Genomic DNA, 13,254 nt, shown 5'->3' with positions numbered 1-13,254 from the left:
AAACCTGATATTTATTGAATGTAATGAAACTATTTAGCAAATTTTAAAAAAAGAAGAGGCAAATAGAAATGTATTAACTTGTGTATTTATGTGTATTAACATCAGGGAGATTTGGACTCTGACAGTTGATATTTTTCCCCTTTTTATAAGCTTTATTTTGATCTCATCCTGTAGAGAAGACACACTGTTACTTCAGTCACTGATTACAGACAGTCATGGCGTTGAGTAAACTGTCAAAGATTTGATGCATTTGCCATCTCTTGAGCAAACATACCAACAGTCATGTCGTTCAAGTCCAGCGCAGGAAACTGGGTGAGAGTTGATATAAATGTTTGAGATTATGGAAAACGTATCAAGTCATTTCACTGTAAAGAGTACTGTGAGGGTTTGTACAGAGAATTAGCAAAGTGCCACTGTACATAAATGAAAAGATTAGGCTGAACATTTCAATGAGACTATTCAACACAACAACAACAACAACAAAAATAACACACACACACACACACACACACACACACACAGCACAATGCAGCATCCAACAGACAAAGTAAACACTGTATAATGAATAAGGAAACCTATGAAAAGAACATGCTATTCACTTTACAGAATGTACAAATGAAATCAGTTTATGATGGTTTAATATACACAAGAAATATACAAAGATAATCAGTAAGAATTCAGTGGAAATTAAATTAGACTATAGATTTGAAACAGCACAGTGGAGACAGAAAGACAGCAGGCAGAGACAGCAAGCATGAATGATGCCATTCTGAGTATGAAAGATAATCAATAATGAACTAATCAAGATGCCAAACAGAACAATTGAACACTTTCCCGATCGTAATCGCCTGAACCCTGCGCTAAAGTTTAATCACACCATTTTAATAATGCAGCGTATTGAAGCGTGCGGTTCTGGCTTCTTTATCGTTTTCTTTAAAACTGCTAGAACAAGCAAGCTGTGGACATATCAGGTGGTACTGCCATTGCAAGACAGCCAAGAAAGTGACAGTTTGTTTTTCTGAGAAGTCCTAACCTTAAAAATGACCATGTTTTGAACCCGGATTGCAGAAGAATGTGTGATAAGATCTCTCTAATATGTGATAAAGTGGAATAGTTTTTTGTTTGGTTTTGTTTTTTTAATGCAAGGTGTCGAATTTATTCTTTGTCAGTCAACTAGTATCCCATGTCTACAGGAGTTTGACCTTTTTTTTTTTTTTTTTTTTAATTTTTTTTTTTAAAGATGGATAAACCTCCAAGATTTTCCCAGAGCGGCTGGGACACGTGAAATGAGAAGCCGAGCATTTCACGGGTACAGTGCTTATACTCACTTGAGGCTGTTTGCTTACTTGTTTAAGTTTGAAGTTCTGTTCCAAAAGAAAGGAGGATATAGAAATGAAAGAAGAGAACAAATGGGAACAGAGAAAGAATGGAAAGACTACCTCTAAAATAACAGATGTTATCTGACAGACAAAAAGTCAAACACAAATATGTATGCTGGTCCAAGTTAATCTATGAGCAAAAAAGAAAGAAACCATGAGCTGGACAGTTAGGTAAGGGTATTTGTTTGTTTGTTTGTTTGTTTTGCTCAGATTTTTCCAATTGTGTAATGTTCTACGATAAGGTGTGCGTGCAAATGGACCCAATGGAGCCCATAGCCAGTGTGGAGGCAGAATGGAAGGGGGAAGTGAAGAGGAAGATGGTGGACTCAGATGATGCCGTATTGAGCCAGCTCGTGCAGCTCCAAGTGGCTGAAGGCCTCCCAAGGACAGATGACTGTGATGTCTGTTGGTAAGAACACACAAGAACACTCACTTTAATGTTCTCTAAATGCATATAATACAACATTTCTCATTTCTTAGATGTCCCATCGTCCCAGAGCATCTCTTTGGATTTTAAGTCAATTTTACTCTCAGTTACAGCAATATAAACCAAACTGATGGAAATACGCATTGAATTGTAAGGGTTAAGCTATGTCTTGGACTAAATCTGCACTATCCTTTTAAGACACCTGCTGAAAAGCCTTTCAGTGTCCTCTTGGTTATCTTAAGCAGCTTGCCAGGAGAGCTACACTCAAGGCTTTATAATCTGCCTTTACAGCATTTATAATGAGTCATGACCAATGTGAACAGCCCGTCTGAGGTAAAATATAATTCGCGCTCAAGGACTTCAAATCAGAGCAGCCATGATTAAATGGATGATGACGTTGAGATGATGCTAAAAGACCTGTGAGAAGGTGATAAAGAAAATATTACACTTACCAGTGCCTAAACCTTCCATACCAGGGATATCGTCTCCAAATCTGACGGGGCCAGAACAAAAGTTATTAACTACTATGCTAAGTAAATGATGTTCTGCAGTACATGATGAATACGCTGACGTTAATTCAAATGAAATGAGGCAATCTGTAATTATTCCACACTTAGACTATGGAAATGCACCAGAATAAAATAATAACAACAATAATAATAATAATAATAATAATAATAATAATAACGATAATCCTTACCCCTGGATGCCCTTCTTTGGTGGCTTGCTCTTAAACTGGCGAGTCTGCCTCTGTTTAAATTTGGGTGGGCCTTTGCGTGGCGTGGCTGGGCCTCCGGTCACCCGGGTGGCCGACTTATATTCGGATTTAGGGGGTTCAAGATTCATAGCTGTTGGTTGTTTTGATGAAACCACTGTTAGTTAGTGGTTGTTTCGTATTCAACCCCCTCTTTATTCACTCTCCCTGAGTAGAGCTTCAGTCTGATATTACTACAAAGAGAGAGAGAGAGAGAGAGAGAGAGAGAGAGAGAGAGAAAGAGAGAGATGTTACTAATGTAACATTAGTTATTTCATCATATTTATCACATATCATTATACATATCTCCTAGAGTGGAATGTTAGACCAGTGCTGAATTGTGTATGTCAGTAAGCATAAGCATCACACAATACTTCCATTCTTACTGTACATGGAGTGTACACTGTCCTGGACTTGATCCATAATCCTCTTACTGATGAATGACATGTGTCTATAGACAAATGAATCTAGATATGAATGCCTCGTGTGGGCCATGATCCCTGAGAGGAGCCTGAGACAGTAGAACAGCCCAGGGGTGACCCAATTTATCTAATCCTGGGCTCAAGTTAATAAGATCCCCAGTGCTACTGATCATAACATGGACTAATCTTATTACACAAAGGGACAATGATGGACATGCTAAGCTCTCAGAAAAGAGCTGAGTCAAATGAAATGTCCTGAGCTGGTTTCCTTCAGTAAAGACTGACTCAAGATATTAATCACTATACTGTACATGCCATGGTGTTAGCTATTTTCATATCTTATAAGTACTGATATGTTGAAGACAGACTTGCAATGATTATATTTTATTAAAGCTGTTTATTTTTTACTGGAAAACAATTTGTGGGGGGACAATGATTGAATTTCAAAAACCACCAACTCCAGAACTTGTATTTATTGCATAAACAACAACAACATAAAAACTCTATTAAATGTACCGAATTGATCATTAGACAAAATCATTTTTGAGAGACATTTGCTTTGTTAATCCTCCACATTTCATAGACTTCACTTTAAATCATCCATTCATCTTAGTAATTGCTTTATCCTCTTCAGTGGATCCGGAGCTTATTCTGGGAACACTGGGCATGAGGCAGGAATACAAACTAGATATGATGCCAGTCCATGCACATACTCATTCACACCTATGGGCATTAGCATAACCAATAACCTTAACGGGAGTTTTTGGAAGGTGGGAATAAACTGGAGACCCCAGAGGAAACTCACATGGATATGAGGAGTACATAGGAAACTCCACACAGACACTTATCCCAGCTCAGGATTGAACCGGGAACTTTGGAGTCATGAGGCATCAACGCTACAGTACAGGATGCTCCACCAGTATAATTCCATTACAAGAATGAAATGTTTTTCATCTTCGCCACATAGAATAACAGGGTCACCTGACACAAGGTTCCAAATCTTATTATTTTGCATTTAAATGTGTACCAGATCTTTGCGCAACATTCCATATTCCACTGATTTCTAGAAATCTATTTATAATTTCCATAATCTGCAGAGTTCTAAAAGTCTATTCGGGATTCCGTGCTCCACTGAGTTCTAAAACTCTATTCAGGATTCCGTGCTACACCGAGTTCTAAAACTCTATTCAGGATTCCGTGTTCCACTGAGTTCTAAAACTCTATTCAGGATTCCGTGTTCCACTGAGTTCTAAAACTCTATTCAGGATTCCGTGTTCCACTGAGTTCTAAAACTCTATTCAGGATTCCGTGTTCCACTGAGTTCTAAAACTCTATTCAGGATTCTGTGTTCCACTGAGTTCTAAAACTCTATTCAGGATTCCGTGTTCCACTAATTTCTAGAAATCTATTTAATGATTCCATAATCTGCAGAATTCTAAAACTCCACTAGAATTTAATGTTCCATCGAGTTCTAAACTCTATTCAGGATTCCATATCCCACAGGGTTCTAAGACTCTGTTGAGGATTTCATGTTCCAAAGATATCTAAAAAATCTATTTATGATTTCATTATCTGCAGAGTTTTAAACTTATGAAGGATTCCATGTTCCTCAGGGTTCTAAAACGCTACTCACCGCTGCAGCTGACTGCCAGCCTGAACCTGCGCAGCACCGCTCGTTGTACGTGTCTCCGTCCCCGCTGGAGGAGTGGGTGTCTACGCTTGGCTTTCTCAGCAAGAGACTACTGATGGGGCGTTTTTATCCTCTGTTCCCTCAGCAGATTAGGAAAGTGACGCCTACCTACTTCTGATCTCATATCTGTTCATGTGTGTGTATATGGGGGGGGGGTGTATAACTGACAAAATAATTTTCAAAAATAAAATGTAAATGTTATGATTGCATTAACATTCACCCCTACAGCTGCGAAGATCTCGTGCTGCCTGTTGGCATCAGGAGTCGCATAATTAGTTGAAAGTAGTTTGTCTGTGTGCAATTAATGTGTCACATGATCTCAATATAAATATACCTGTTCCTGGAGAGACCCAGAGTTTGTTAGAGAACATAACTGTATAAACAGCATCATGATGACCAATGAACAGGGACATCCAAATAAGTCTGGGACAAACTTCTGGAAATGTATCAATCAGAGTTTGCTATAAAAAAAAATCCCAAACTTTGAACACCTCGACTTTTTGTCTCTTATTGAACAATTGAAAAATTCAGCAGAATCACGATTCTGCCTAGAGGAGGCCGTGCACCAAAAATCGGGCCATTAGTCAGAGAAGAAACCATCTATCCATTTTCTATACAGCTTATCCTACACAGGGTCGTACGGAACCTGGAGTCTATCCCAGGGGACTTGGGGCACACCTTGGATGAGGTGCAAACCCATCGTAGGGTACAATCACACATACATTCCCACACCCATTCACTCACTATGGACAATTTAGAGATGCCAATCAGCAAGTATACAGCTATGTGTAGCCAATCACTACACATGTCTTTGGACTGGGGAGGAAACCGGAGTACCCAGAGGAAACCCCCAAAGCATGGGGAGAACACAGGGCGGAGGCAGGAATTGAACCCCCAACCCTGGAGGTGCAAGGCAAACAGACAAAAAAAAAAAACAAGTTGTAAAAATTGTGTTGTAGAAATGTATATAATTTTAACCTACAATATGATTAATATCATGAGAAAGCCTCGGCAAAGACTGGACACGACCTTTATTTATCCAGAGCTACAGCTTACTTCCTGATTGAATAATTTTACACGTAGTAACTGGAATATCAAGTGCAATAAAACACTGCTCATTAATCTGCACTCCCATAGCACACTAGCAAAAACATGGAGGATGTGTTCATTCCTATATAAATATTTTCTTTATCAAATGGTGTTAAAGCATCATGTACCATTGGCTAAAACACTGAGCATTTATATACTGTTTACATTATATACACTTTGTTAAAGAGTCATACACATTATAACATTGCTAAGATCTTGTTATCTAAGCCAAATTCCAATCTTAAACAACTCATTATTCTACGTGTATTTTATGACACAATGGATATAGTGCAAATGAACCAAATGGTCTTTTGGTGTGTACCATTTGCCTGCATTTTACTTTCAGCTTGAGTGTTAACTCAACATACGGATCATCTCACTGACAACAACATACAAAACATACAAGCAAAACAAACAAACATGAGCAAACCGCGACGGTTGATTTCACAACCACAATAACGAATCTGGCTTGAAGAGTCTAGATTAAAGGAGCCACATTAATTAACTGATAAGATTGGGTGAGCTTTTGGTAAGGATTATTTTGCCTCATTAAATGAAAACCTTGTTAACTGCTTTCAGAGTCACGTGAGCCGTTTCTCCATGTAAATCTGAAACCTAGTGTGGGAATACAAATTTAAAATCATGGTAACTGAGGCCATCACCTTTTGTCTGTGATGGCTCTTGGTGCTCCTGTCCCATTCTTTGAATTGGTGGCCATTGTTCATGATCATCAATTCCTGACTTAAATGTAAATGCAATGCCCTAGGTATGGACTTTTCTTTATCTCTATGATAATGAAGTTGTCGGAGTTGTATAGTTATGCTGATTGGATTAGGACTGGTGAAACTCCAGAGCCTGGGACGGGTTCCTATAACTGTTTACTTTCTTTGCATACGTTGTTTAAGCTCGTCACCCGAGTACTTTGTCTCCACCACTAAGCACTGCCCCTAAAATGTATATAAAACTACAATGTATAGCTCATTGCTGTTAGACTTGATGACTGCAGTGCAAGACAGTACGTTCTGACCTGTAGACTGATATTCCTGATGTTCTACAATAAAGAATCCTGATGAAGTTTTACCCAAGTCACCTGGTCTTTGCTTCTGAGTGTCAAGCACTAGCTATTTCAAACAAGCTAGCATCTTCTATAAAATACCTATATTCACTTTGTGCCTGCAATCTGCTCATAATAAGACACTGTTTTTAAAAGCCACTGTTCTCAAAACAGTCAACACAGCACAGGGTGAGCCTGCGCCCATGATAGCCTCCGATTCTTGTTCTTGGCTGACAGGAGTGGAACTGATGTAGTCTTGTGCTTTTGTAATGCATCCACCTCAAGGTTAATATGTTGGGCATTCTGAGATGCTTTTCTGCTCAGCACAGTTGTAAAAAGTGCTTATTTGAGTTAGTATAGACCAGTGGTTTTCAAAGTGGGGGCCGCCAAGGGGCGCCCGGGGGGCCTCAACAATTTAGTGTGAAAAATAAATAAATGTATGTTTTATCTTTCTCACTCTCAGACACGCACACACACAATCAATTCCTAATCTAATGTAAAGATGTAAGATGTAATTATTAATAAAAAAAGGGGGGATATATTCAGAAGTCTGTATTTTAAATGTGTTTTAAGGACATCTTACAAAAGGGGGGCCTCGGTCAAATTTTAATGCCATTTGGGGGGTCTTGCCCTGGAAAAGTTTGGGAACCACTGCAATAGACTTCCTGTCTGCTCAGACCAGTCTGGTCATTCTCCTCTGGTCTCTCTCATCAGCAAGGTGTTTCAGCCTGCAGAGCCTCTGCACACAGGACGTTGTTTGTTTTTTTCATACCATTCTGTGTAAACTCTAGAGACTGTCGTGTGTGAAAACCCCAGAAGCTCAGCGGTTTCTGAAATACCGACACCAGCATATCTGGCATCTACAACCATGCCATGGTTAAAGTCACTGAGATCACATTTTTTCCCCCATTCTGATGTTTGATGCTAACATTAACTGAAGCGCTTGACCTGTATCTGTGGTGTACAGGTGTTCCTAATAAAGTGGGCAATGAGTGTAACATCAGAATTTAGGCAACATTCAAATCTGGCTTTATGCTAAGTTACATTCGTCCTATAGACATTGTATAATGAGGCAATGCTATTGATGGATTTTGTCTGTGGAGCTTTGTTCAAACAAGTTCTTTTATGATGGCTGCTGTTTTTTCTTCTCTCTTTAAAAAAACAACAACTAGGTGACAAATGCAAATACAAATGTGCTGTCACAATTCATTCATGAAGGGTTTTGACTTACAATTTGGAGAAATTATAATATCAGTATTTATTCTACACATTTATACACGTATGTCATTGAAACCGGACCGCAGAATCTCTCACCATCTTCAAAAAACAGCTAAAGACCACCTCTTCCGTGAACACCTAACCAACTCATAATAATAATAAAAAAATGTCTCTGGCACCTACACATCTACTCTGCACACTTTGCTTCTTCTGGAACTCAATTAACAGATCTTGTATGGCAGCACTACTTGTATTGTTCTCTGCTTCATATATCACTTTGCTTGTATTTTCTCATTTGTAAGTCACTTTGGATAAAAGCGTCTGCTAAATGAATAAATGTAAATGTAATGTAAATGTAATGAAACTTTTGAAAATACCGTATGACAACCCCACGTGAAAAATCCGTACACATTGTTCGGTGTATAACATTCACTCTTATTTTCCTAAAAGCTGTCTCTAATCACATACTCTTGTAGTATTCTAACAAATCTTTACATATACATTATTGTATGTACATATAGTCATGAATAATAATCGAGTTCCTTTTCATGTAGAAGTATACTGATGATTCACTACATTTGGTAAACAAATGATGTGTGAAGCAACTGACACTTCTTGCACTAGAGAATGAAAGGAGAGGCCCTGTAGCAGACAACAGACAAAAGCAGCATTGTTCCCAATGCCAGTGGAGGGATCTGTCACACATAGTCCTGCAAACACCTTTTTTTTTTCTCATTAGCTATCTAACGTCGGTTAGGACTGAACACATACTTTTTGAATTTAACAGTTTTCTTGTTCTTCCAATCAGGTAACAGATCACAGTGACCAATTTAATATGACATGGCACGTTTGCTCTCAAATCATCTTAAAACATCCAAATGAAGACTAAAGTTAGAGGTCAGCCAGCTGTGAACTTCTACACTTGATCACTGGAAAAAAGAAAACCAGTAGTAAAGGAAGTAACACACTTCATTTATCATTCACATATATTTTTCCTTGTCATTTAAATAAAGTACATGTACATCATCATTCACAATAAATATGTACTTGATCTGTACTTAAGTACTTAATGCTTAATAATATGTATTTAATCTGCAGTCAACTTGTCCAAAAACTGCACTGCCATTGTTAAAAATACTTGTGCATTACATTAACCTGTGTAAAAGGGTGTAAAATTGTTGGAAGTCCCCAGCTTATGTAGAACTTAGTTCAGTTGTTCAGGCTGCACATAGAGCACAGAGTAATGAGCACCTCCTTCAGGTAGTCTCAGGTTCGGTACCGCGGTGCGCTTCCCGGTCCGCATGACAGCTATCACATGACCAGTTTTTTTTTTTTAAACCGTGCTGTTTCAAAGTAAACTGCCAGTGTTAAAGCCCCCTTAAATACAACATAGGCATTTGTGTAATACAACTCCAATTCCAAAAAAGTTGGGACAGTATGGAAAACATTTAAAAAAAAAAGGAGAAAGACATCATTTGAAAATTCACCCTGTAGTATATTGAAAACACATCATTTGATGTTTTACTGTGTGAATTTAATTAATTTTTTAAATATACACTCGTATGACTGCAACACACTGCAAAAAAGTTGGGACAGTCAACTGTTTACCACTGTGTAACATCACCTTTTCTTTTAATAACACTTATTAAGTGTTCAGGCACTGAAGATACCAGTTGGTTAAGTTTAGCAAGTGGAATTTTCCCCCATTCATCCATTATGCATTTCTTCAACTGCACAACCTTCGTTGACTCATTTTGTGCTTCATAATGCACCATATATTCTCAATCAGAGACAAGTCAGGACTGCAGGCAGGCCATGCTAGCACCCGCACTCCCTGCTTACGCAACCATACGCCTGTAATCCGGGCAGAATGTGGTTTGGTGTTGTCCTACTCTGGATGGCAGCATATGTTGCTCAAAATTGTGTGCATATCTTTCTGCATTAATGGTGCCCTCACAGACGTGCAAGTTACCCATGCCATGGGCACTGACACACCCCCATACCATGACAGACACTGGCTTGTGGACCTGACGCTGAGAACAGCTTGGATGTTCCTTTTCCTCTTTGGCCCGGAGAACACAACGGCTGTTTTGTCCTAAAACTATTTGAAACGTTGACTCGTCGGACCACAAAAAGCGATTTGACCGTGCTACTGTCCATCTCAGATGAGACCGAGCCCAGAGAAGTCAGTGGCGCTTCTGGACAGTGTTGATGTCAACATTAAATACTGTGTCTTTATACGTTTTTTTGCTTAAATACAAATCAAAGTACATTTACAGATCACTCCTCTTTGTTTTTATTAGCATTTTCCATGCAGTCCCAACTTTTGTTTTGGAATTGGGGTTGTATGTGGCTGACTATGCATGCCTATCAGTGCTTATTCTTATGGATGCATCAGGTATGGATCTGGACTGGAGATGGAACTGGTATTGCACATTCATAGGTTCTTTCAACTTGATCTCCAAAAACCTCCATGCTATTACTAGCAAAACTGGCTTAAGGGGCATCCTTCCTATATCACACCACTTTATCACTCCATGACAAAAAAAAAGAAAGAAAAATCTCAGTCAGACAAAGGACAAACAGTACAAAAATTCACAATCTCTTCAGTAGCCTGATCTCCATTTTGAGGTAAGTCTTGAGGTTCTCATCGTGAACATTGTCTTCCATGGCAGCCAGTGCTTTTTCTCCACCATCTCTGTAGTACTTCAGCAGCTCATTAGCATACTCAATCCACACGCAGTTATGACAGCCACTCATGCAGCAGCACGTTGGAGGAGACGGAGGACCTGGATCTACAGTGTCTGTACGACCTTGTGTTAAAGCAGCTGTGGACTGGGAAGTGCATGGATCCATGCCGTTGCATTTCAAGTGATGAGGAGTACAGTGTAGATGTTTGCTTTGGGGAAATGTGGCTCTGATGTAGAAGGCTTTCTTCATTAAATGTGACAAGTGGAAGATAAACATCTGCGAAATAAAAAAAAAATACATTTAAATTACTTCCAGATGTGTGTCAGAGGGCAATTTAGACAGTGTACAGCTAAATACATTATTGCATTATTTGAAGGGAGAGCTGTTTAACATCACAAATGGCTTCTCTCACTCTCGCTCACATACCCTTCAGGTATAAAGTATTGTCTGTCTACCCTTTGTATACTGAAAGCATACACAAATATCAGGTTTCCCTTATAAAATTCAGTATACAGTAGGTTTAATTCGGGTATAAGTTATGCCATTTGCTGTAAAATATATAGCTAGCTCGAATTGGATTAAGGTTACTGGGGTCAATTCGTTAAATGGTGGTAGTTCACACACAATTTCTCATACAACAACAACAACAACAACAAAAACGTTGGTTTGTTTAGTTCCTGTTAACTAGGACAAGATACTGACCCTCTGTAAACACGGTGAAGCGTTATTTAGAGACATCCTGTAAATAAATAAAAATAACCCACACAATTAAAGAGCAAGTTAGAGCTGCAACATAATATAATATCTACCGACAAAGTCCTCGAAGATATTAAAAACGCCCCTATTTCACTTGCGCTAGAAACGCCATTATTTTGGTACCGGAAATATGACCTCAGCTGTGATTGATGTAAAGCTGCGATGACCAATCAGAGTGGAGATAGTTATGACGCGCGATTGGTGGGCGGGACATGTATCGAACTGTGATACTACAGTTAGTCAGTAGAGGGCATTAAAATACTAGAAAAAGATGAATTATATGTATGTGGTTAGGCTCTCTTCTCTTTTTTTATATTCCTATTTGCAGTAATTCAGTAATTGTAATTCGTTACTGTACTATCCAGTAATATTGAAAATGAATACTTGTATTTTTACTCAAATATATTTAAGAAAAAAACCCCGCATTTTACATGATACAAGTATTCATTTTCAGTATTATTGGATAGTAGTGAATTTTGACCTTTCATTTGGACCTTCAAATTACAAGTTAAAATCTCACATGCTATACGTACATACATGCATACATACATTCATATATACATACATGCATGCATGCATACATACATACATACATTCATGCATACATACATTCATACATTCTTACATACATACATACATGCATACATACATACATAACTACTGTATTGGCCATGTCAATAAATCTCATTGAATTGAACTATCAGGACACGTAATTAGCATGAAATAAATACAATGCCATTAATTATTTCAGAGGAAATAAAACCGGATTGCAAACACAGATAGATAGATAGATAGATAGATAGATAGATAGAACAGACAGGCACATGTAACATCATGTCTTTAAATTCCTCTGACATTTATTAGTCAATAATACATTTGCCCTTTAAATGTTTATAGCCAATTCTGAATCTACTGTGTTTTAACAGGGATATTGCCTAAACCTGTCTGGTGTGTGGGACAGTAAAACACTATTCATTTCTTCAGTAAGGACACGGGCCCTTTGAAGTGGCAACCTTTTAATATGTGGACAGCACTTTTCATGTTTAATCCTTCATTGCAGCATTGCAGTGTTTATGTATGTGAGAGTGGCAGTCATCTACTCCCACAGGCCTGCATGCTTGACAAGCATGGCCATAGAAACGACTCACAGCATCTCCGGAGACCTATAGCCCGCTCATACTGCTGCCTGTAATTTGTATTGAGCTGCAGAGCCAAGAAATTTGCTCCAAGCTGATCCATGGGCACAGCACAGAATGGGATGTTAATTAGCTACAAGTGGGCACCCATTTCTCATTCTTGAACACCAGCCTTGACAATGAGTCATCCTTCTCAGTGGACCAAATGTTAATAGATGATGAAGATGATGATGATGACGATGATGATGATGATGATGACGATTATTATTATTATTATTACTATTATTATTATTATTATTATTAAATGAAATGTCAGTCATCCCCAAACTTCAAGAAATGTGTATTTTTCTACTGACTCATAACCCTGTTTCACATAAAGTTAAGGAGATAAACATGGCCTATTTTCAGCCATGGCCAGTCAACCTTGAAATATAAGTATTGAGTCAACTGCTTATTAATAATATTGTATTTCAATGACAAACCACTATTTTTTTTCTGTTATAATAGAGGATGCCAAAACATACAAGGGAAGCTTATTCAGAATTAACTGGGAAGAATGATCCAGAAACCAGCTGAACCAGAAATAAAGCCTAATAATCTGAGACATATTTAATGATTGAAGAAAAACATTTTGAACA

The 13,254-nt window shown here is 38.3% G+C and overlaps 1 protein-coding gene across 2 annotated transcripts; it reads right to left on the bottom strand.

Annotated features, from left to right (window-relative positions):
* Nucleotides 1–1,253: 1,253 nt before the first annotated feature.
* pde6gb (phosphodiesterase 6G, cGMP-specific, rod, gamma, paralog b) lies at nucleotides 1,254–4,889 on the bottom strand. 2 transcript variants are annotated; one of them, XM_053640693.1, is made up of 4 exons: nucleotides 4,616–4,889; nucleotides 2,507–2,754; nucleotides 2,259–2,299; nucleotides 1,254–1,782 (listed from the first exon to the last, which is right to left on the bottom strand). In XM_053640693.1, exons 2-4 carry the CDS (start codon nucleotides 2,650–2,652, stop codon nucleotides 1,706–1,708), a joined length of 264 nt encoding a protein of 87 aa, XP_053496668.1. In that variant the 5' UTR covers nucleotides 2,653–2,754; nucleotides 4,616–4,889; the 3' UTR covers nucleotides 1,254–1,705. The 2 variants fall into 2 exon arrangements, with proteins under 2 accessions (XP_053496668.1, XP_053496667.1); XM_053640692.1 differs by lacking the exon at nucleotides 4,616–4,889 and adding an exon at nucleotides 3,788–4,033.
* Nucleotides 4,890–13,254: the final 8,365 nt, after the last annotated feature.

The sequence above is a fragment of the Ictalurus furcatus genome, chromosome 13 (assembly GCF_023375685.1).
Source record: "Ictalurus furcatus strain D&B chromosome 13, Billie_1.0, whole genome shotgun sequence".
Classification (NCBI taxonomy): Eukaryota; Metazoa; Chordata; class Actinopteri; order Siluriformes; family Ictaluridae; genus Ictalurus; species Ictalurus furcatus.
The sequence above is the reverse complement of the archived record's forward strand: the minus strand, read 5'-3'. Positions and strand labels throughout refer to the sequence as shown.